The sequence below is a fragment of the Quercus robur genome, chromosome 10, assembly GCF_932294415.1.
Source record: "Quercus robur chromosome 10, dhQueRobu3.1, whole genome shotgun sequence".
NCBI classification, from domain to species: Eukaryota; Viridiplantae; Streptophyta; class Magnoliopsida; order Fagales; family Fagaceae; genus Quercus; species Quercus robur.
Window position 1 is genome coordinate 33,544,980 of NC_065543.1, and position 25,484 is coordinate 33,570,463.

Here is a 25,484-nt window from a genome sequence, read left to right on the forward strand (position 1 = left end):
AGTCACTATGCTACTACTTGCCTCCAGATCTGGCCCTTATGACATCATACAGATAGCCTTTCACAAAGCACCATCACTGCCTTGCCAATAAGGCCAAGATCCAACATCTCAAGCAAATCATGCCTTTACCTTTTAGATTTGTGCAAATCAAACCTTTGTCTAATGAAACCAACTACATAGACGTGCTCCAAGGCATTTTACAACAAAAACCTAGAAATCCAGCGACCTATCACCTCCACACGCGCTGCCTCACATTGCCACAAGTTCTGCCGACAATCTCACGCGTTGCTTCAGATTCCTCATGCTTAAATCATTCTATGGTCACACACACAACCCTATTGGTCTTGTCATCTGCCAATCTGAAAAAAGGAGAAATCCAACGGTCATCCACTGTAGCACACGCTCCCATGATCCATCTAGGTTCTTCACTTGCCACCACATGTCGGTACGTATATGCATGTGCCACACATATCTTTGCTGATGTCATTGTCATGTCATTTGTGACGTCACACACGACACATTATTCGCCATGCAAGCTTTGGCATGAAGCGCCACATAAGCATCCAATCAACGCCACGTCATAGGATGACATTAGCGTCTCTACAGCCCGATATGTGACCCAACCCGAACAACTTGGAACCAACCCGCACCGTGCTAACTTTTGACTTTGACCATTGACTTTGATCTTCAGTTGACTTTGACTTTTTCGTTGACCATTAACCAAAAGTTAAAATTCTTGAAATAGCCTATTTTGTTCAAATTTTCGCATAGATTCTGATTTTGGATTTCGTTCCTTCATCATGGTTTCTTCAAGACATTTTTCAAGGCATCTTCACATGTTTATCCATTTTCAAGCTTTCATCAAACTTTCACCTTGAGTTTGAGAAGGGATGATGTTAGAGATATATTAGACATATTAGCTCAATGTAATAGGCCCAAGTCCACCTACTTTGTGTGCAAGGCAAGTCTCCTACATGCACTAAAAGTTTAGGGTTTAGGCTTCTGTAAGAACCAAGTGCAAGACTTCTGGACCTTAGGTCACTTGGGCTCACAATTTATTTGTAGTGGGCTTAAGTATTTCCTACAATGGGTCGTTCTCGGCAGAGAGACTCAAAGTGACACCCAGTTAGCATCCTTTCCTTGACTGTTTTCTCTTGATTTTTCTGAACCCCTTCTTCTCCCAACTTTCTTCTATTTATAGCCAAGGTTAGTGGAGAGATCATCATTACAGTCACCGTTAGTGCTACTGAAGGTCCAGTATTATCTGGTTAAAGTGGTTGTTTAGGTGAAAGGGCAGTGCAGCATTTATGATCTTGGAACTTGGTTCCATTTTCACCGATTATGTTCGGCAACTCACGTTCCCGTGCATATCATGACCTTCCCGGATATGACTCATGCGCTCTACCGGGAAAGATTAACCGGTCAACTCTGGGAACTTAACACCCAAAACTTGTTTTTACTCTAAGGCAGTTTCAAGAAGGGCATAAGGTAACTGGAACTTTCTGCTGGGCCTGCGCCCAAGGCCGGTATGGGCTTGGGCCCGGGGCCTAGATGGGTCTGGGCCCAAGGCCAGTATGGGCTTTGGAAGCTCGGTGCCGTACAGCTTCTATATATATTCATGTTATGGTTTATTGTAATATGGACTTTATACTACACTCTTAAATAAGAATAAGAAAGATATAATTTCTTCTATGGATGTAAATCGATAAGGCTAAACCATGCAACCCTCGTGTTCTCATATTCTAATTCTATACTTCATTTTTTGCATCTATTCAAGCATATGCAACATGGTATACACATTAATGCTAATATTTAACAAATATATTAGATATATTAGCCAATGTAATATATTTCTAATAAGACATTTGTTAATAAACTATTTTAAAAGACTTTTGATATCACTTTCATGGAAATTATAAAATGATCATGTTAACGGAACTATTAGAGCAATTGTTAATAAATCATAATAGAAAAGTTTTGATACTTTCATGACAAATATAAAAAGTTGTCAATAATATTTATTGTTTTATCTTTCTCCTAATAAAATATTTCTAAAAATAATTCCTTAACTTTTTTTTTTTAGAGATAATTATAATATGCTGCTAATCTCGTAACTCGAATCCTTTCTCCCCTAGACCCCCGAGCACTTTGTGCATGGGGAGGTGCCAATTCAGCTAAAAGGGCTTTGGCAAAATAATTCCTTAACTAATGTCACTGAGACAACTCTTACCATTTTCCTATTAATAATAGGGTCCAGTTAATGTATGTCCTAATAACAAATCCGTTTTTGGAAAAATTTTATCGAGAATTGAAAAAACTGTCAAAACTATTTCAATTCCCGATAAAACTTTTTTCAAAAATGGTATACTATTGTGTGCCCTTAGGACACATGTTAGTAAAATATTTTTATTTTTTATTTTTTATTTTTTATACAAGATAGAATTCTAATCTAGCCTAATCTAAGTGTATATGTGTGCGAAACTCTTTCCTAGAGACTTAAACCCTAGCTCCTGCCCCCCACACTCCACAAGTATAATGGCATGTTTGGAAGTTTAGAGAGGGAGGAGAGTAGAGTGGAGTAGAGGGGAGGAGAGTAGTGGGGAGGAGAGTAGAGGGGAATAGTTCACTTCCACCTTGTTTGGATGTTTTTAAAATTAGTAAGGGGGAATGGAGTAATTAGCCCTTCCCATTGTTTGGATGTTTTAAAAATTAGGATGGAGAGGAAAAGAAATGATTTAAATAGACAAATTTACCCTTATTTGAAAATGGACTTACAATATTGGTTTATGATTAATTTGTTAGATTTAATAATTATGACTATAACATGCAATAATTTTTTTATAATTTTTTTTTTCCTGATGTGAATTAAATAATCAATATTAGTCTATAATTAAATTTTTTCTCTGCTTTTTTATTATACTAAAAAAACCATCCTTAATTGATAATAATTAAAATAAGAAAATAAAATGTTTGGATGCAGAAAAAACAATTCTAATGTGGCTTGTGAGTGCCAAAATTAGCATAAAAATTATAAAAAAATCTGAAAAAAAAAAAAAAATTTGATAGGTCTTTTCTTCAAAATCCCAATCATAAGCACAGATTAGAAATTTCACAACTAGTTTGGAAAGTCCCACCTCCACGTTTATTAATTAAATTTTTACACCAAAAACAAAAACTAGTTCTTTAACTTTTTAGTTTTATATATTAAAAAACAAAAGCGTCATACTCATGCAACGGAGAATCTGATTGACCAAAGTCCAGAGAAAGAAATGGCGACGCCATTGCCTGGTCTATATCGGAGATCCTTGCCCTCTCCTCCGGCAATCGAATTTTGCTTCCTCTGAAGGCGCTTTGGGACTCGACGCCGCCGCCACCGCTCTTAGCTCATCTCTCTACACCGTCAACGGTGGCCAGCGCGCCGTCATCTTCGACCCAGATTTGCTGTCTTTGGGTTCAGATCTGAGCTGCTAACATGTTTTTGTATTTGTGTGTGTGAGATTTTCATTGTAATATGTCTGATTGTGGAGTGTGAATTCATTATTGTCTGATTGTGGAGCGGTTTGAATCGGATGTGTGAAACAGTAAGGTTTTTTTTTTTTTTTTTTTTTTTTTTTTTTTTTTTTTCATTTACCTTAAATTTTCTCAGGAAACAAACAAAAATTATTTATATAATCAGTTTGTAATTTTGTTAATTTAGAAAGGGTAAATTAGAAAATTCATTTGGTCAATAATTTAACTACTCTCTTCTCCCTCCAAATCTCTCTAATTTGGGGAAATTAAAAATGAAGGGTTAGAGGTAATTGAAACCCCTCCAAATCTCTCCAAACCCCTCCCCCTCCTTCTTTAAAAAACTTCCAAACAAGGTAATTGAATTACTCTCCCTCACTCTACTCTACTCCCCCTCCTTTTTTAAACATCCAAACAGGCCATAAGAGTGATCATCGCACCAAGAATGTGCAGTAAAATCCATCTCACCAAAACTTTTCTTTCTTATTAAGTATTTATTATTAAGGATTTTACTTAGAGTTCATTTGAATAGAACTTATTTTGTTGAAACTGAAAACTAAAAACACTGTAGCAAAATAATTTTTAAATGTGTGAATAGTGCCATGGGATTCATTTTTAATGAAAAATGTGCTAAAAAATGAAGTTTGTGGGTCCCGTAAATAGTGCACGGATCCACTAATGTGTTGAAAATTCAAAAATTTTGATTACTGTTCATGTATAGTGCATGAACAGTAACCATTTCAGCTAAATTTTGTCTCTGAAACGCGTTATTGAAAAAAAAAAAAAAAAAAAAAAAAAAAAAAAAAGGGGAGCAAAACACAATGCAAAATGCAAACGTCACATTAATCTCTATCCAAACTGCACCGTGATAATAAAGAAAAGTTTTGGTAAGGTGGTACTGGTCCACGCGCTTAATCAACGCTCTAAATTCCAATGTCAAACACAAGAAGTTGTCTACTCTTCGTCCCCAATGTGACACTGGCAATTTTCACGAACAAAATATTCCAATGACAAAAGCACCTGTAAAAGATTGAGTTTTGATTTCTTCTTATTATAGATCGTTCAGACAAATTGAATTCAAGCAAGTGTTCAACTGATAATCACAATTGAGTAGTTATAAAACCACAAATTATTCTAAATTTTTTTGTTACAATTTTAATGTGAGAGAATATGAGTAGTTAACTATCACTTATACATAGATCTATTATTTTTTCTTTACCAATTACACTTTGTCACATCACAATTATGATAAAAATTTGTGAAAAATTATGTGGTCTAGACTTTTCTATCACAATTAATTCAATCACGGAATCTTATAGAAACGTGTGGTCATCATCCCGACACATACATTGATGAATCTTATAGAAACGTGTAGTCATAATCCCCACACATACGTTGATACATGCAGCTCCTTTATGAAAAGAAGACTTTTGAATTTGAGTCAATGGAGTTTTTCTTTTGTTTACATCGATTGATTTAGACATGGGTTTGAATTTCATTTTGCAACTTATTTTTGTATCTGTATTCACTGCAATGTTTCCAGCTTTTCTGTCTGGTGCGGCAACCTTTTATTTTTTTAAGAAAGTATTTCTTTTTGACTTGGACCACACCTGACACCACCATGAAGTGGACAGGTATATTTTACTTGTTAGAGATATATATTAGATATACTAGTCGCTAACCCGTGCGATGCACGGGATAATTTTTATAATTTGGCTCAAAGCATATTATGGCTCAAAGCATATTATAATTTTTTTTTTAACCCATAATAGTACAGAATGTTAAAGCAAGAGCAAAATGGGGGAAAATATAAGGAGAATACAAATTGACTAAAAAAGGGATGAGAATCTTAACAAATTTAAGTTAAGAATAAGCAGTTGCCAATGTAAATCCTTCAATTTAAGAACTTTCATGGCCTTACAATTAATGCCCAAAAACCAAGTCTTGTCTGGTTGAAAACAGCTACGGAATAAAAAAAAAAAATTTAAAAGGGGGGCTCTCTCCTTTTCTTCTAACCTCAAGTGTCAAGCAAGGATCATAGGATGGATTATGGGCAATAATAAAAGTCCACAACACAAATTTGGGTAAAAGAAACCACCTGCAACATTTAACATTCTGTGAGGCAAAAGATATGACAATCCAACTACAAATTTGAGTTAAAAAATTAATTGCAAGTAATATAGAAAAGCATGATTCCAATCCAAAATTTGGATTCTAAAACAGTAATAGGTTCAGGAACAAAATATGATCCAACTCAGATTTTCAACAAAGATGAAAAAATTGATGTGTAACCCCAAAGTCTTAGGGCATAAAGTTCAACTTAAGCAATCTATATATTAAACTCTAGGAGTTTAAACTTTCTTTTTCAGTTTTAGATGTCTTTGTGATTCTCATTAAAAAAAAAAAAGCTTTAAATGTAAATAATCACCCTTTCATCAACATGTTTAATATAAACATAGGCTAGGAAAAAAAAACCATAACCAAAAAAAAAAGAAGAGAATCCTATAGAGTTGAGAACAATTACATCTCAGCGAAGAAGCAATTAACAATAAAAGTATTAAATTTCTAAACTTTGTTTTATCAACATAGTACAACTTTTTCATTAAAAAAATTAAATTAAAAAAAAAAAAAAAACATAGTACAACTTAAAATGATGAACCATAGAACAATGGAGAACTTTGTTCCGTTTTTTTTTAATAGTAGAAAAAGGAACAAAACGGAATAGTAGAAGAATTAAAACCTTCTAGGTTGTGTTCCTTGCAATCCTCCAAAACCAAAGGAAACCCATCAAACAAAAAAAAAAAAACATGAAAAATAATCAAGCAATAGGGAACCAAACGAAATAAAAGAAAAATCCATATGGAAAAAAGAGAGGAAAAAATAGGGATGTACAGAGATTCAATGGTGGAGTTTACAAACAAATAGAGAGACAAACGGATATAATTTAGGAAAACAAATTTGAAAAGAATTGGGAGAATTACCTGACATGAGAAACCAATCAAAATCTCATCCTGATTATATTTTTGCTGAATAAAACTTTGGAGGCTGTACTTATTTTGCTAAATCTTGTCTTTGCCATTGCAAGGTGAAAACAACACAACTTTCTTATATCCTTTATGCAACATAAATTTCAATGAGGTTGATGGCATGCTAAGCATGGCTGTAGCTCTGTACCTGCAATTACATATATGTACTTACATATTTGTATTGTAAGAGTTCCAATTAAAACAAATTAGAGACAATTAATAACTTCCCTAATATGAAAAAAATTCATCAAGATCATTTACAAATATAATAAGTCTAGAGGATAATTCAGTGATATAACAATAAGGGAAGTGGCAGAATAAATAAAATCTAAATGCATCTTATAGGGAGTAACAATTAGCATAGCTGCTCCTGGCTGCTCCTTTTGGAATTTAGATCAAACATATCTTTGCAGCTCTCCATACCATTTTAAATCACAATCATATCATTGAAAAAACTATAACACTATAAGAAGAAACTATACAATGTATAAAAGGAATTGAAATGGAACAGAGCTGATATTGTACAAAATTATAACAGAAATTGCTATGATAAGCCTAAAGACTGAGCTAACCTACATTTTTTTTATAAGTAAGATACACATACATTGGCTGGATCTTGAACCCAAGACCTCACCATCTACTTTGCTCTTACTAACATACAAGCAGGTTTAGAACACAAAGAGCCTCCACAAAGCTGATCAAGCTTGCTCTCCAAAATTCTTCACAGGTTTGATACCCAATAAATTAAATCAAAACCAACCAACCAAAATACAGAAAACTAAATCCTACGAAATGCAAAATTAAAAATATTTTTGTTAGTGTTCATATATTTTGATGAAGATTAAGTCTTTCAAACATGGAAGACTCATAGCTTGTCTACAATTATATGGATAACAACAAATAGAACCCAAAATATATTTAAAACCTTATTCAGAAGTTTTGAATTAAAAAAACACAAATTAGTAAACCAAAGTGCTAAACTGGACCCAAAAACCACAAGTTCACTCCTACTAACAAATAAATAAAGAGAACAGGTTAGGGAGGAAATCCTAAATTAAATTAAAACCTCAAAACACAAAGAGACAAACCATAGGTAGAATTTGATCTTCTATGGTGTTCCCCTGGGAAAAACAAAAAAAAAAACAAAGAGGAAACATATTAGCAATTGAAATCTATAATTGCAGCAAACCCTAATTAGGAACCCTAATTAGGAACCCCAAAATCCCAAAACTAATAAAAACCCCAAATCAATCCTTCAGCCTCAAAGTCATCTTGATTTCGTCCTAATTCAAGAATGTTCAAAAACTATGGAAACAAAAACCACAAATTAATTATAAGCAAATAGATTAGGACAACAGCAACAAAAAAGGAAGAAGATAAGGAAGATTGAGGATTCAAGGTGATCTTACCAAGGAATTCTTGAGAAATTGAACCGGGAGATTTTGGGGCAACATTCACTTTTACCCTCTGCTTCATCCTGAAAACAAAACCGTCACATGCATGTGATTGGTCCTTATGAAAAACACCAAAATTATTGAATTCCTCTTTGTTCAATAATTTTAGCGGTGTGTAAGAAGAGGTTTAGGGTTTTATCGGGGAACTTACACAAAGGATAGTATATAATAGAAAAATTAGCACGAACGATCAATGTTGGTGATGATGATTCAGTGGCTACGTGATTGACCTATCAATGAAATATGCAAGAAGCAAAGAATTAATTTAGATCATAGCAGTGATTCAACAAAAAAAATAGAAAAGAAAAGAACGTAATTGGGCTAATTAGTACTCTGATGTTTAGGGTTTTAACGGGTTTGATTGAAAAACAAATCAGAGGTTGAAAGGGTAGAGAAGAGAGATGAGGGAGAGAAATAGAGAACAAAGAGGTGGTGTGTAAGAAGAGGTTTAGGGTTTGGGGAAGGAGAACAAAAATTTGGGTATAGGGTTTGGTTTTGTCGTGGAAATAGAAATAGGCTTCTTTTTTTTTTTTTTTTTTTTTTTAATAATGCTGATGATTTAAAAAAAAAAAAAAATGATGACATGGATTGGGAAATACAAATAGTTTTTTAATTTTTTTTAAATGGCGATGATGTGGAAAATTGTGGAAACTTCAAAAGCTTCGGTTTTATATATATATATAGATTAGCTCAATATAATAGGTCCAAGCCCATTCCTGCTTGTACTAGTAGTCTAGGGTTTAGTTGCCTATATATACTCATGTTAGGGTTCATTGTAACACAGGAAGTTATTATACTACACTCTCATACAATAAAGATGTAACCCTTAAGGGATTCCTCCGTGGATGTAGGCCGTAAGGCTGAACCACGTAACCCTCGTGTTCTCAGTGTTCTTCTTCTATGCTTCCTCTTCCGCATCCACTCTAGCATACACAACATGGTATAACATATCGCGTTGCTAATATTCAACATGGTATTAGAGCCAAACTTCGTTCTTGGCATCAAACAAACATCTCTACACAACAAAGAAGATTCTCATGTGCACATCACCATCAGAAGTCACATATGCTTCTCTGCTGGATCTAGACTCCACGGCATCTCGCAGCCACCGTGCAAACTCAATCAAACCCGTGACATCAATCTCAGATCTATGCAACTTCAAGCTTCGCCTGATGAAACCAACACCACAGACGTGCTCCAAGATCTCCCGCGACCAAAACCCAGAAATCCGGTCACCCAAAGCCTTGCCACGCGCCTCCGTAGCCTCTGGAAAATCTCCCACGCGCCGCCATAGAATCCTTACTTCTAGATCGTCTTCTGGGCGCACGCGCCGCCCTGTCGGCCTCCTCGTCCGCCGATCTACGAAACCTGCGATTCCGGCCCTCATCTGAGATAACACGCGCTCTCACGCGCTTCCAGGATTTCTAGTTGCTCCTTCACGCGCCGGTGAACGGTGCATGCTTCTGCCACGCGCCGACAATGCTGCTGATGTCATCTGACGTCATATGATGATGTCATTAATCCACGTCAGCAGCCACGCAAGCACGGCCACGTCAGCCCTAGTACATGTCAGCGACACGTCATCAGCCACGTCAGCAGTGTCGTCCCGTCAGCACCACGTCACCTAGCTGACCGTTGACCCGGACCGACCCGACCCGGACCACCCGGATCTGACCCATGAGCACTTTGACTGTTGACTTTGACTTGGACCGGTTGACTTTGACCTTTTTCGTTGACTTTTGACCAAAAGTCAAAATTTCCAAAAGGGCCTATCTTGCTCATTTTTTCGCGTAGATTCCGATTTTGGCCTCCGTTTCTTCATTTGAAGCTCCGAAATTGGACATTTGGCACATTCTTCATTGTGGTTTCTTCGAAGGCATTCTTCAAGGCATCTCCAAGTGATCTTCTCATGCTTATCCAACCTCAAGCCTTCATCGAGCTTCCGCCTTGAGTTTGAGGGAGGGTGTTAGAGATATATATTAGACATATTAGCCCAATATAATAGGCCCAAGCCCATTCCTGCTTGTACTAGTAGTCTAGGGTTTAGTCGCCTATATATACTCATGTTAGGGTTCATTGTAACACAGGAAGTTATTGTACTACACTCTCATACAATAAAGATGTAACCCTTAAGGGATTCCTCCGTGGATGTAGGCCGTAAGGCTGAACCACGTAACCCTCGTGTTCTCAGTGTTCTTCTTCTATACTTCCTCTTCCGCATCCACTCTAGCATACACAACATGGTATAACACATCGCGTTGCTAATATTCAACATTACTAAACCTTTTTTTTCATTGCGATGAGATGACTATATTTGACTTGGTCTCCTCTAGTCAATAAAATAAAATAAAAATCAGTATTACCAATTATTTTATTTGAAGCACTCACATTCAGTGTACCGTTATTTTTTAAAAAGTAAACAAAATTTTTTCCGAGGGTTCTTTTTTTTTTTTTTTTTTTTTTTTTGGTAAAAGGGAAATATTATTAAACACAAAAGACGTAACTACACATCAACAGAAGCCATACTAGCAGCAACAAGTCTACAATAGTACAAACCATTAATGTCCTTAGCTAATAAAGTTTCTAGATCAGCAGTAAAAGGAAAATCAAAAGTAGCAAAGTCCTCCTGCATAGAACAGCCCCATTTTGCCAACCAATCTGCACATTTATTGGCTTCTCTAAACACGTGAACAACCCACACTTGAGGAAACTTGTCCAGGAGGTATCTGCAATCAAATAATAGAGGAGCATAAGCTGAGTTAGGATTCTTTTTGGAATTTAGCAGCCCAACAATCACCATAGCATCTAGTTCTACTTCTAGTTGCTGAATTCCAAGGTGCTCCGCCAATCTCAACCCATCTCTCAAGGCCCATAGTTCAGCCATGATGCTTGAGGTAAAGCCAATTGATCTTGCATAGCCCTTAACCCATGCTCCTTGACTATCTCTAATGATCCCACCACCCCCTGCCTTACCCGGATTTCCAAATGATGCACCGTCTGAATTAAGTTTGAACCATCCCTCTCTTGGCTTATTCCAACCAACAGGTATTACAATCTTTGTATTAGTTTTCTTTCCTTTGCTCACACAAAAATGGTACTCTCTAGCTTGATTGATACAATCATTAGGCAGTTTCAGGTTAGGAATAGAATTGTCAAACACAATCTTGTTTCTATTTTTCCAAACAGCCCAAATAGTGAATAAAAAGACCGTGCTCCATGGAATACCAGAACTATGTAGAACAGTATTCACACTATTTGAATGCAGCCAACCCTCTAAACTACCCGTGAAAGTGTTAACACAGTCTGGAGGGACCTCAATACTTCTCCAATAATTTTGAGTTAACTTGCAATCACGGAGAAGATGAATAATGGTTTCATCATGGGACCTGCAGATAGGACACTTGCCATCACAATTTATACCCCTTGCTGCTAGAATACTCTTAACAGGAACACTATTGTGGAAACACAACCAAAGAAACATAATAATTTTGGGCAATATATCAATTTTCCATATCCATTGTCCCATGAAAGGAACTTCAGTGGCCTCATTCTCAATGCTTAGTAAGTAAGCTGAATTAGTGGAGAACTCTCCGTCTCTAGTAAATTTCCACATAAGAGAGTCCTCTCTATGGCCAAATTCCTGCAAAGGAAGAGCTTTAATTTTATTCCTAATGGTATCTGGTAATTCAAAGGATATTAAATCCCATTTCCAGCCACCCACATCTCTTAACTCTTCAACAGTAAGTGAGTTATCCCTTAGGGTTAAAGGCCCCTGAATCATTTCTCTTAGGGATTCTCCCTTCAGCCACTTATCTAGCCAAACTTTAGTCCTTGCTCCAGTCCCAACACACCAACAGATTCCACTAGAGAAAATAGTGAACCCCGCTTTAATGGCCTTCCAATTAGGAGAAGAGGGGAGAGCATCCGGATCCCTTGCTCTCATTCTAGAGGAGGAGCAATATTTCTTCAAGATGACTTGAGCCCACAAGGCATCCTTCTCTTGATACATTCTCCAATTCAACTTAGCAAGTAAGGCTAAATTTTTTGCTTTGGCTGCTTGAATTCCGAGTCCCCCATCCTTCTTAGTCTTCACAATCTTGCTCCAACCAACAAGGTGCAACTTTCTTTTTTCACTAGTAAGTTTTAAGTGTAATTAATATTATTTTTAAGTGTAATTAATATTAAGTGTAGTTCTTCTTTAAACTATGTAAGTTTTAAGTGTAATTAATATTATTTTATTGAATTATATTTGTGACTTGATTTTTTTTAGTTTAGTTTAACACAAAATCTCATATGACTTTTGTTTTATGTCAAAATTTAGAGTCACATTTTCACGCTGTGTTCCATTCAATGGAAAAAGTTTGAAAAAGTTACGTGAACAATATTTTCATAATAAATTTAAAATGACAAATTATTACAATGGTGAATTTAAATTAAAAAATTATAACTTATTACTTAATATTTGTTGTGGATGTAGCATTTCTTAAAAAGTTTAATTTTAAGCCAGTTTAAAACTTTTTTCTTTCAAACCATTATATGTTGATTAAAGAGATCATTCATATATATAATTCTAGTCCACATAATACTTACTTTAATGAATCATATAATTTATTTAAATATTGCACTTACACAATGATTTGAATGAAATAGCTCAACAACAGTCAAGGGTTATACAAATGACTGGTTTTAATATAAAATAATGTTAGTCATAGTTTCTATCTAAACAACATGTTTTTTTTTTTTTTGTTTTTGCATCACGGCACGTTAAGACCCGAACACACGTATCTAAAATTAGACACGTGCTAAAAAGACACTCAACACCAACTTCACCTGCTTTTGAAAATACAAACTAAACAGTGAAATCTCTTAATTAATTCTCTTTCTTCCAGCCTGGTGTTAGAAAACTCTGTACCTTTTTACTATCCAATTTTAATGACAACGTTGACGGTTATACACCTTCCCCAAACTACCCTTAACCAAAGAGCAAAAAATCAAGTCTTTAGACTTAAAAGAAAGCCCAAAAATGTAAATATATATACACACTCCAAAACAATATTGCTTGAAGCTTGTGCAATTAAACAAAGAAAAATCAAATTAAAATTTAAAGAGAACCAAAAGATTATCTGAAAGTTAGAGAGAAAATCTTTAAACTGAGAAAGAGTCTCTCCAAGGAGACTATGAATTAAGAGAGACTGAAATTTGAGAGAGAAAATTTAGAGTTAGTAGATATGAGAGTGAGATGGAAATTTGAGAGATAAGTTTTGTAGTTAGTAGATAAATTTGAATTTAGAGATATGCTTAAGAAAGAGGAAAAGAGAAATGAGAAAAGAAAAAAAAGAGAGATTCGTGGGGAGAGAGAGAGAGAAATTGAGATGAGAAAAACATGGACATAAATGTGGGTGAGAGAAAGAGGGAAACTAAGATGAAAAAAGAAAAGAGAGAGAGAGAGAGAGAGAATTTGAGATTAAAAAAAAAAAAGCAAAGAAATAGGAGATAGAGGTGGGTGAGATAAAGAGGGAAACTAAGATTAAGAGAGAGAGAGAGAGAGAGAGAGAGAGAGAGAGAGAAATAGGTGTGGGTGTGAGTTAAATTTGAGATGAGAAAAAATAGGAAGATAGATGTGGTGAGAGAAAGTGGGAAATTGAGAAGAGAAAAAAAAAATTGAAGACGTGTGGTGTGAGAGAAATATTGAGATTAGAAAAGAAAGGAAAAAAAAAAAAGAAGGGATAGACATGGGTGAGAGAGAGGAAATTAATGAAAAAAAATAGCTCCAATTTCCCAAAATTTTCCACTACTCAATTACTCACCTCTATTACAACAATATAGTTCAATGTGAAACAAAAGATTACCTATTGCAACAAAATATCTCAATGTAAAATAAGAGTTACCTATTACAACAACACATTTCAATGTAACATAATAATTATTGATACAATCTCATATTGATGTAATAAATTTAAGTTACTATTATAACAAAAAAATAATCTAAAGATGCAATAGTATATATATTACATCCATTATTTTTTTTTTGTTGCGATAGTACTTGTGGGATAAGCCCAACCTAGAATACAAGTAAATTGATGGTTAAGGCCTAAAAGCCCAAGGTTATTTGGAAAGGACCACCATACCATGTTTTTGAGGAACTTGGCTTAGGCAGGTAACATTCTTTCTCTATCTTCCATTTACTTAAACTTGATTACATTATAAATGATAACATGAATAATACAATAATAGTAATATTTATTTTATCTTATGTTGTGGATGATTGGTTACGTTGTTACTTGCTTTGGAGGAGTTCTGTTTAACTTTTGAAATGGTTACAGACTAAAAGTTGATTGATGTGATCTATTTTGTGAAGAACTTTTGTTAGACTTGTGTGTTTATTTTCAGTGGGTTTAATTTTAATTACATTGTGGCTTTTGAGAGAATGCATACCATTTTGAAGCTTATTTGTTATGTTGGTATGCTATTATTTCGAATACTTGATGTGACTTTGGGAATGTTAAGACTTTGAGTTTTGTTGATTTAATTTTCCTCAGTTATAAGGTAGCAACTTACTATTTTTTTTTTTCTCTTTTTTTGTGTGTATAGAAATTGTCTGTTAGAGCTGATATATCTCTTTTTCATTAACCCTATGTTTGTTTTGGAATTGAGATTATTCAATGAAATCAGCCTTTAATTTTTTGTGTGCATTAGTTATATTTTGATATTATTCAATAACAAATTGTAATTTGTGATAAAATTTTTTACTACCAACCCACACAACCTGCCTAACCTACCGAGTTAAAACCATCACACTTTGTAACAAACCCGTCGAATTTAGGCTTTGGTGGGTCAGTGACAAATTGGAATTTTCCTAACCTGCTAGTAGCGGATTGGATAAAAATATTGGCATTTACCAGCCCAACCTGCCTTGTGCACACCCCTAGTCTTACATAATATAAATGTATCTCTTAAGAGTTTCCTCCGTGGATGTAGGCTGATAAGGTTGAACCACAAAACCCTCGTATTCTCATGTTCCTATTCTACGATTTCTCTTTCACATCTACTTTAGCATATACAACATGTTATACACATCAATGCTAATATTTAACATAGTATCAAAGACAAAATTTGTTCTTGGCACTAAGCAAAATATCTCTACACTGTAAAGAAGTTCCCACGCATACAGATCTACCATAGTCATTGTGCTACTACTTGCCTCCAGATCTAGCCCTTATGACATCATACAAATAGCCTTTCATAGAGCCACCGTCACTGCCTTACCAATAAGGCCAAGATCCAACATCTCAAGCAAATCATGCCTTTACCTTTTAGATTTGTGCAAATCAAACCTTTGTCTAATGAAACCAACTACATAGACGTGCTCCAAGGCCTTTTACAACAAAAACCTAGAAATCCAACGACCTATGACCTCCACATGCGCTGCCTCGCATTGCCACAAGTTCTGCCGACAATCCCACGCATTGCTTCAGATTCCTCACGCTTAAATCATTCTATGGCACACGCATTATGATGCCCCAATTTGATTAATTGTGTGATGTGTGTGGGTGTGTGATGAGTCCCACATCAGGCATATATTGGGTTAAACTGTACTTTATTAACAACTACAAGGAATCTCAATTGTGACTAGTCCTTTTAAGATATAGCGCAGATGTGGCTAGCGCTTTTCCTTGGGTCGTTACATATGGTATCAGAGCCAGGTTAGTAATCCCGTGTGGGTTCAGAGACACTACCCCACAAAATAGGCCCTAACGAGGACGTTAGGGATTTAAGTAGGGGAGATTGTGATACCCCAATTTGATTGATTGTGTGATGTGTGTGGGTGTGTGATGAGTCTCACATCGGGTATTTACTGGGTTGAACTGGACTTTATTAACAACTGCAAGGAGCCTCAATTGTGACTAGTCCTTTTGAGGTATAGCGCAGATGTGGCTAGCGCTTTTCCTTGGGTCGTTACATATGTAATTATACAGAATACACAACGGAATAGAGTCAAGCCAGACACGAATAGAAACTGAGGAGTTTATGTAAATATATTACAATTCTTGAGTAAATCTAAAAATTAAATTTGCTAAAAGGAACATTTTAAATACCATTTGGAGAATAGGAATATGACCTTGAAATCACTTGGTTTTAACAAATTTAAAGAACAGGAACCTTTTTAGAAAACTTACATTGAAACTCAATTATTTACGGAAAATAGTTTAGTTTAGAAATTACCTTTTAAATGAGATTTGGGCATTCACAACTTATTTAAAATTCGAAGTATCTCTTTAAAATATTATTTAATAGTTGAAATTTCTCTTTCAATGTTACAAAAATACTTTTGACAAATACCCCAATTTGAGTGATTGTGTGATATGTGTGGGTGTATGATGAGTCCCACATCGGGTATTTATTGGGTTGAACTGGGTTTTATTAACAACTGCAAGAAGCCTCAATTGTGACTAGTCCTTTTGAGATATAGCGCAGATGTGGCTAGCGCATTTCCTTGGGTCATTACATATGGTATTAGAGCCAGCCCGGTAATTCCGTGTGGGTTTAAAGACACTACCTCACAAAGTGGGCCCTGACGAGGACGTTAGAGATTTAAGTGGGGGAGATTGTGATGCCCCAATTTGATTGATTGTGTGATGTGTGTAGATGTGTGATGAGTCCCACATTAGGCATATATTGGGTTAAACTGGACTTTATTAACAACTATAAGGAGCCTCAATTGTGACTAGTCCTTTTGAGGTATAGCGCAGATGTGACTAGCGCTTTTCCTTGGGTCGTTACACGCACCACCCTATTGGTCTTGTCATCTGCCAATCTGAAAAGAGGAGAAATCCAACGGTCATCCATTGTGGCACGCGCTCCCATGATCCATCTAGGTTCTTCACTTGCCACCACATGTCGGTACGTATATGCATGTGCCACACATATCTTTGCTGATGTCATTGTCATGTCATTTGTGACATCACACATCACACATTATTCGCCATGCAAGCTTTGGCATGAAGCGCCACATAAGCATCCAATCAACGCCACGTCATAGGATGACATTAGCGTCTCTACAGCCCGATATGTGACCCAACCCGAACAACCTGGAACCAACCCGCACCGTGCTAACTTTTGACTTTGACCATTGACTTTGATCTTCAGTTGAATTTGACTTTTTCGTTGACCATTTACCAAAAGTTAAAATTCTCGAAATAGCCTATTTTGTTCAAATTTTCGCATAGATTCTGATTTTGGATTTCGTTCCTTCATTTGAAGCTCCAAAATCAGTCAATTGGCATATTCTTCATCATGGTTTCTTCAAGACATTTTTCAAGGCATCTTCGCATGTTTATCCATTTTCAAGCTTTCATCAAACTTTCACCTTGAGTTTGAGAAGGGATGATGTTAGAGATATATTAGACATATTAGCTTAATGTAATAGGCCCAAGTCCACCTACTTTGTGTGCAAGGCAAGTCTCCTACTTGTACTAAAAGTTTAGGGTTTAGGCTTCTATATATATTCATGTTATGGTTTATTGTAATACAAACTTTATACTACACTCTTAAATAAGAAAGATGTAATTTCTTCTATGGATGTAAATCGATAAGGCTAAACCATGCAACCTTCGTGTTCTCATATTCTAATTCTATGCTTCATTTTTTGCATCTATTCAAGCATATGCAACATGGTATACGCATTAATGCTAATATTTAACAAATATATTAGATATATTAGCCAATGTAATATATTTCTAATAAGACATTTGTTAATGAATTATTTTAAAAGACTTTTGATATCACTTTCATGGAAATTATAAAATGATCATGTTAACGGAACTATTAGAGCAATTGTTAATAAATCATAATAGAAAAGTTTTGATATTTTCATGACAAATATAAAAAGTTGTCAATAATATTTATTGTTTTATCTTTCTCCTAATAAAATATTTCTAAAAATAATTGCTTAACTTTTTTTTTAAGAGATAATTACAATATGCTGTTAATCTCGTAGCTCGAATCCTTTCTCCCCTAGACCCCCAAGCACTTTGTGCATGGGGATGTGCCAATTCAGCTACAAGAGCTTTGGCAAAATAATTCCTTAACTAATGTCACTGAGACAACTCTTACCATTTTCCTATTAATAATAGGGTCCAGTTAATGTATGCCCTAATAACAAATCTGTTTTTGGAAAAATTTTATCGAGAATTGAAAAAACTGTCAAAATTTTTTCAATTTCCGATAAAACTTTTTTCAAAAATGGTATACTATTGTGTGCCCTTAGGACACACATTAGTAAAATATATATATTTTTATTTTTTATACAAGATAGAATTCTAATCTAGCTTAATCTAAGTGTATATGTGTGCGAAACTCTTTCTTAGAGACTTAAACCCCGACTCTTGCCCCCTACACTCTGCAAGTATAAGAGTGATCATCGCACCAAGAATGTGCAATAAACTGAAAACTAAAAACATTGTAACAAAATAATTTTTAAATGTGTGAATAGTGCCATGGGATCCATTTTTAATGAAAAATGTGCTAAAAAGTGAAGTTTGTGGGTCCCGTGAACAGTACACGGGACCCATTGATGTACTGAAAATTCAAAAATTTCGGCTACTATTTATGTACAGTGCATGAACAGTAACCATTTCAGCTAAATTTTTTCTCTGAAATGCGTTATAAAAAAAAAAAAAAAAGGGAAGCAAAACACAACGCAAAATGCCAACGTCATATTAATCTCAATCCAAACTGCACCGTGATAATAAAGAAAAGTTTTGGTAAGGTGGTACTGGTCCACGCGCTTAATCAACGCTCTAAATTCCAATGTCAAACACAAGAAGTTGTCTACTCTTCGTCCCCAATGTGACACTGGCAATTTTCACGAACAAAATATTCCAATGTCAAAAGCACCTGTAAAAGATTGAGTTTTGATTTCTTCTTATTATAGATCGTTCAGACAAATTGAATTCAAGCAAGTATTCGACTGCTAATCACAATTGAATAGTTATAAAACTACAAATTATTCTATAATTTTTTTGCTACAATTTTAATGTGAGAGAATGTGAGTAGTTAACTATCACTTATACATAGACCTACTATCTTTTTTTACCGATTATACTTTATCACGCCACAATTATAATAAAAAATTGTAAAAAATGATGTGCTTTAGACTTTTCTATCCCAATTAATTCAATCACGGAATCTTATAGAAAGTTAGAAACGTGTAGTCATCATCCCGACACATACATTGATGAATCTTATAGAAACGTGTAGTCATCATCCCCACACATACGTTGCTACATGCAGCTCCTTTATGAAAAGAAGACTTTTAAATTTGGGTCAATGGAGTTTTTCTTTTGTTTACATCGATTGATTTAGACATGGGTTTGAATTTCATTTTGCACTTATTTTTGTATCTGTATACACCGCGATGTTTCCAGCTTTTCTGTCTGGCGCGGCAACCTTTTATATTTTATTAAGAAAGTATTTCTTTTTGACTTGGACAACCCCTGACACCACCATGAAGTGGACAAGTATATTTTACAACACCTTTTTTTTTTCATTGCGATGAGATGACTATATTTGACTTGGTCTCCTCTAGTCAATAAAATAAAATAAAAATCAGTATTACCAATTATTTTATTTGAAGCACTCACATTCAGTGTACCGTTATTTTTTAAAAAGTAAACAAAATTTTTTCCGAGGTTTCTCTTTAAACTATGTAAGTTTTAAGTGTAATTAATATTATTTTATTGAATTATATTTGTGACTTGATTTTTTTTAGTTTAGTTTAACACAAAATCTCATATGACTTTTGTTTTATGTCAAAATTTAGAGTCACATTTTCATGCTGTGTTCCATTTAATGGAAAAAGTTTGAAAAAGTTACGTGAACAATATTTTCATAATAAATTTAAAATGACAAATTATTACAATGGTGAATTTAAATTAAAAAATTATAACTTATTACTTAATATTTGGTGTGGATGTAGCATTTCTTAAAAAGTTTAATTTTAAACCAATTTAAAATTTTTTTCTTCCAAGCCATATATGTTGATTAAAGAGATCATTCATATATATAATTCTAGTCCACACAATACTTACTTTAATGAATTATATAATTTATTTAAATATTTCACTTACACAATGATTTGAATGAAATAGCTCAACAACAGTCAAGGGTTATACAAATGACTGGTTTTAATATAAAATAATGTTAGTCATAGTTTCTATCTAAACAACATGTTTTTTTTTTTTTTGTTTTTGCATCACGGCACGTTAAGACCCGAACACACGTATCTAAAATTAGACACGTGCTAAAAAGACACTCAACACCAACTTCACCGGCTTTTGAAAATACAAACTAAACAGTGAAATCTCTTATTAATTCTCTTTCTTCCAGCCTGGTGTTAGAAAACTCTGCACCTTTTCACTATCCAATTTTAATGACAACGTTGACGGTTATTCACCTTCCCCAAACTACCCTTAACCAAAGAGCAAAAAATCAAGTCTTTAGACTTAAAAGAAAGCCCAAAAATGTAAATATATATATATACACACTCCAAAACCCAACAACATCACACCACGCAACCAAAACTCAACCCTCCATTTATTATCCTATGAAAAAAAAACACACTCAATTTTATTACAGGTACCACCATTAAGACAAAAATTAAACCCAAACAGACGTACCCACATTTTTCTCTGTGTGAAACTTCCAATTGACTATATACTTTCTCAAAAAAAAACAGACTCTGCAGATCACATCTGTTGAGTTTGGAAATGAAACAATAGACCACAGTCACTCTCTCTTCCTGACAAAAAGTCCTATCCGTACTACCTAGAAGAAATATTAGCGGAGCAAAAGCTGGAAGAGTGTTGTTGTTGTTGTCCATTTATTAGTGATTATCGCCTGACTGACAGTCCGTACCATTAATGCTTGCTTTGATGAGGTTTCTGTCCCACCTCTGCACCTGCTTGCTAAAGAGATTCAAACGCGGCGGCGGCAGAGGCGGCGCCGCCGACGATGCCGAAGACGAAGTTGTCGACTCCTTTGACATCTTCTTCGAGCTCCGCGCTCTCCAAGTCGCCACCAATTTCTTCTCCGAGCTCAATAAGCTCGGTCACGGTGGCTTTGGTCCCGTCTACAAGGTATCATAAACTCAACTTTTTCTTTTTCTTTTTTAATTATAAAAAATTAAACAAAATTACGAAATTATCCCCCCGGAAATTTCAGATATTTGTGTGAGTTCTTACTCTAATTAATAATATTTTATTGTAGAATTTTCATGTATAGTAGAATCAGAATAAAAATGAAATAAAATAAGAGTATAATTTATATACCTACAAAAAAAGTTTCAGCTTTTTATATTAATAAATTAATGTTGTGTTAATTTTTGGGACTGTTATTAGTTGGTCAATGATGATTATTGAAACTGATATACAGGGATTGATGCCAAATGGACAAGAAGTAGCAGTGAAGAAGCTATCATTAGAATCAAGACAAGGGAGGAGAGAATTCACTAATGAGGTGAAACTGTTGCTCAAACTTCAGCACAAGAATTTGGTCACATTATTTGGATGTTGTGCTGAAGGGCCTGAGAAAATGCTTATATATGAATACCTGCCTAACAAAAGCCTCGATTACTTTCTATTTGGTAAAAATTTTCATCTTATTATTATTATTATTGTATATAATTTAATTGCTATAAGTTAAAGAGAGGTCGAGCCTTCGTGTGTGTGTGATGGTGATGGCAAGTGCTTTCCACCAAAAAGTGATAGGTTGTGGGAGTTTTGTGTATTGGATACAACTAATTGTTATAAGTTATAACATGCGGGGGAGGGGCATTTGTTATCCGTATATTGGAGACCAGACAACAGTACAATTTTATTGAGTTACAAGCTTCTTAACTATTGGGTGCTTTATATATGTTGCCTTCGAATTTTTGTATAGATTGAATATTTGTCACCTTTTTTAGAATAAGGATACTCTAGAATTCTTAGGGTAACTTCAACATGGAATTCCAAAAATCTTATCAATTCATTTTGAAATGAGTGCTGGACTTTGGTACATCAACATTAATTTAAATAGATGCCAAAATTGTAATTGTCATTTTTTTTTTTCAAATGTTGATGACTCGGTATAGTAAGCCAATCATTTTAAAATGAATAAACAGGATTTAGGAACTCCATGATGGAGTTAAAATAAGAACTCTAGAGGATCTTAATCCCATTATTTGATAAAACTATCAAGAATAGGATGGTTTTGTTAGTGTTTGTGTGTTTTGGGGAGTGGGGGAGAAATAATTCTTTTTATGCATCTACAGCTATGAGACTCACACGTTTTGAGAGGAAGGATGTGTATATAGTATGCATGAAATAGCTTTTCATGGGGGTGGGATTTTAATTTTTTTTTTTTTTTTTTGATAAGTAGGATTTTAATTTTTTCAGATAAAGAGAAGTCTGCATCCCTGGATTGGCCAACAAGATTTCGAATAGTAACAGGCATTACGCGAGGCCTTCAATACCTACATGAAGAGGCCCCATTAAGGATCATTCATAGAGACATCAAAGCTAGTAACATATTGTTGGACGAGCATTTGAATCCAAAAATTTCAGATTTTGGCTTGGCGAGGCTCTTTCCTGGGGATGACACCCATGTAAATACGTTTAGGATATCTGGTACTCAGTGAGTGGTTTCTTAAATTTCGTCAGCTTCACCTATTTGTGTTTGTTCTTAATTAGTTGTTTTCACTGCTTCAAGTGATATTAGTCTATCTTAAGAACTATTGTTTGGGTTAATAGCTAAGAAAATGATAAAAAAAATATGTTGTTGAATGCAGTGGTTACATGGCCCCTGAATATGCAATGCATGGATATTTGTCTGTGAAGACAGATGTTTTCAGTTATGGAGTTTTGGTGTTAGAGATTGTTAGTGGGAGAAAGAACCATGACACAAAGCTTAGTTCAGAGAAACAAGATCTCTTGAACTACGTAAGTTACTTTATCTGAAACCTAAATCTTGTAATGAATGATGGTTGCCACATGTAATGCTCATCTCTCTGGATGCCAACCTAAAAGATTTATATACAACGAAATTTGCATTAACTGATTGAGTCATTGTTGTTATATTCTTGTCTTATCATCCTTTGAGAATCAGAGAATCGAAACCCATATATTGCAACATACTCCAATAAATTGAAGATACATCTAATAGGGAAGAAAAAAAAATCTAATTAAAGGTTCTTTTTTGTTAGGGTAACCTTCTGTTCCAGATAATTGAGGATTAATGCCAATATTAGCATCATTACTGAATATTTTCTGGCATTTGTACCTCCCAAACATGCTACTTCGTTACTATAATTCTTCTTTAACCCTTCTCTATTAAGTTCCCTGACAACACACACACACAAAACCACCCTCAATGAGGCCTTTCACATTTACAGCAAACCTCATTTGAATTGGTATTGCCTCAAGACTCTTAGGCAATGAGTCACCTTTAACAATTGCTTTTCCTGCCTTGTAGTGGAATCTCCATTTCAATGAGTAATTTGCTATGCCTGAGAAGGTGGATTGATCTAGTTATTCACCCCCCCCCCCCCCCCCCCCCTTTTTCTATCTTTGATAAGTATTGGTTTTTAGCTAGTTTTCTCAAATTCAACTAGGAGTAATTTAAAATTCATATTTTTTTTCCATTTAACCAATTTGATGGTATCTATGAACAAATTGTGGAGTGTTAAGGCCCTATTTGTTTCGGCATAAAATGTTTTTTGGAAAATATTTTCTCCAGTGTTTGGTGTGATTAAAAATGTCAATCAATGTAAAACTTTTCGTTGGACAATGGAAAATTACACAAAAATGGCAAAAAACGATTTATGCTTTTAAAAATGTCAACCGCTTTCTAAAAAAGGCCTTGGCTTTATCCCCTCCACTCTTATCCCTTTCAATCCTCTATGCTGGCACTAGTCCACTACCATCTCATCATCCATTGCCAAAGGTTGTTGTCACCCACCCACCTGACCATCATTGCCCATCACCACTAGCTGTAGATAGCCCGTTAGTCATTGTTGCAGGCTATCATGGCCACCAACTGCCAGCCACCAGCTGCCACTCAACCCACCTGCTTGCTTGCTTATTGTCAACCACCAGCCATTATTTGCCAACCTGCTGGCTGCCACTAGCTTGTTCTATGCCACCAATTTGCCAGACTGCTGTCACCATTGGCCACCACCCAGTTGCCCTCACCACTGTTAGCGGTTACCTGAATAAGTTGCCACCGCTGCCACTTTTCTCCCCCCAAATTGCCATTATTGTCTGAAATTTTGGGCGCAATTAAGCACTTAAAAACATTTTCCGGGTTGCAACCAAACAAATAATTTCCACTAAAACAGAAAACATTTTACACTGAAACAGACTGAGTAAGAGTTGTCAATTCCAATATATCCTTATCTCATATATCAAGTTATAAAGTGCTCCCTGAATTGCTTTCTTTTGCATAATGTAGTTATATAGTGCCTTATCATGAATTTATATCTAATTAATCAATATTGATCTTCAAGTATATTTAGCAATTTGGATTGGCCTAAAGCAGAGGTGTTTGTTGCCCACATTGGGAAAGGGGAAAAAATGCTCAGTTAATTCCTTTGATTCTTTGTTGCTATATTTGCAGACATGGATGCTGTATCAAGCAGGGAGGACATTGGAATTAATTGACCCAACCATTGCCAAGTACAATCCTGATGAGGCAGCTATGTGCATCCAGCTTGGGCTGTTATGTTGTCAACAAAGTGTTGCAGAAAGGCCTGACATGAATGCAGTTCATCTCATGCTTTTGAGTGATTCATTTACATTGCCCAGACCAGGTAAACCTGGAATTCAAGGTCGTGGTGGACGTTGGACCTCTACCAGTACTGCTTTAACTAATACCAATGCTAGTAGCACGGCTACTGGTGCTACCAAGGCTTCTGGAGGCGGTAGTTTTGTTGAGGAATATTCTAGAAATTCTATATCTGTTTCTTCTATTGATGAAGGAAGATGACCGGATTTTATAGAATGTAAAAGGCAATTAGCTTCATTTATATTATGTAAAGTTTCTTCTTCTTGTTTTTTGGGCTAAATTTTTTATGCTAATTTAGTGTAGTTTTTGTTTATATTTGTTTACATTAAAACCATTTGCTGTACTAGTGATAGAGCAAAGATCAAGAGCTTTTATTTTCTGAATCCATTGGTTTTTACGTGATTAAACATTGAATCTCAATTATTGATGAATGATTAGATACTATGAAGATAATGCATGAATAGTCAATTACCAATTTGTATAGGTTTTGAGCAAACAGTTTGTGAACCTTCAATGTTTTCTGAATGAAATTTGGAATCATGTTTGTTCAGACGAATGAATGATTTTATTGAAACCCTGGAGTAATAGAGTCCTATGGATACAACTTTTCTCCTTTGTTGATATAGCTTGTTCGGATTAGAGTAACATTAATTTCACTTGGGTTTACTACTAGAAC

The 25,484-nt window shown here is 35.0% G+C and overlaps 1 protein-coding gene and 1 long non-coding RNA gene across 2 annotated transcripts; one reads left to right on the plus strand and one right to left on the minus strand.

The window, feature by feature from the left end:
• Positions 1-5,247: 5,247 nt before the first annotated feature.
• On the minus strand, positions 5,248-8,474 carry LOC126703459 (uncharacterized). The gene is made up of 5 exons (XR_007648076.1): positions 8,320-8,474; positions 8,139-8,217; positions 7,943-8,010; positions 6,489-6,681; positions 5,248-5,605 (listed from the first exon to the last, which is right to left on the minus strand). It is a non-coding gene; the product is annotated as an uncharacterized LOC126703459 (long non-coding RNA).
• A 12,094-nt stretch (positions 8,475-20,568) lies between these two features.
• Positions 20,569-25,193, plus strand: LOC126702475 (cysteine-rich receptor-like protein kinase 43). Its single transcript, XM_050401175.1, has 5 exons — positions 20,569-21,123; positions 21,419-21,629; positions 22,423-22,660; positions 22,815-22,965; positions 24,641-25,193. The coding sequence occupies exons 1-5, from the start codon at positions 20,908-20,910 to the stop codon at positions 25,007-25,009; spliced, it is 1,185 nt and encodes a 394-aa protein (XP_050257132.1). The 5' UTR covers positions 20,569-20,907; the 3' UTR covers positions 25,010-25,193.
• Positions 25,194-25,484: the final 291 nt, after the last annotated feature.

Bases quoted from the DNA above. Each gene is read 5' to 3' on its own strand.
- LOC126702475 (XM_050401175.1), top strand. From the start codon at position 20,908: ATGCTTGCTTTGATGAGGTTTCTGTCCCACCTCTGCACCTGCTTGCTA. The intron at 21,124-21,418 runs GTATCATAAACT...ACTGATATACAG, and splicing joins GCTTTGGTCCCGTCTACAAG to GGATTGATGCCAAATGGACA. The intron at 21,630-22,422 runs GTAAAAATTTTC...TAATTTTTTCAG, and splicing joins CCTCGATTACTTTCTATTTG to ATAAAGAGAAGTCTGCATCC.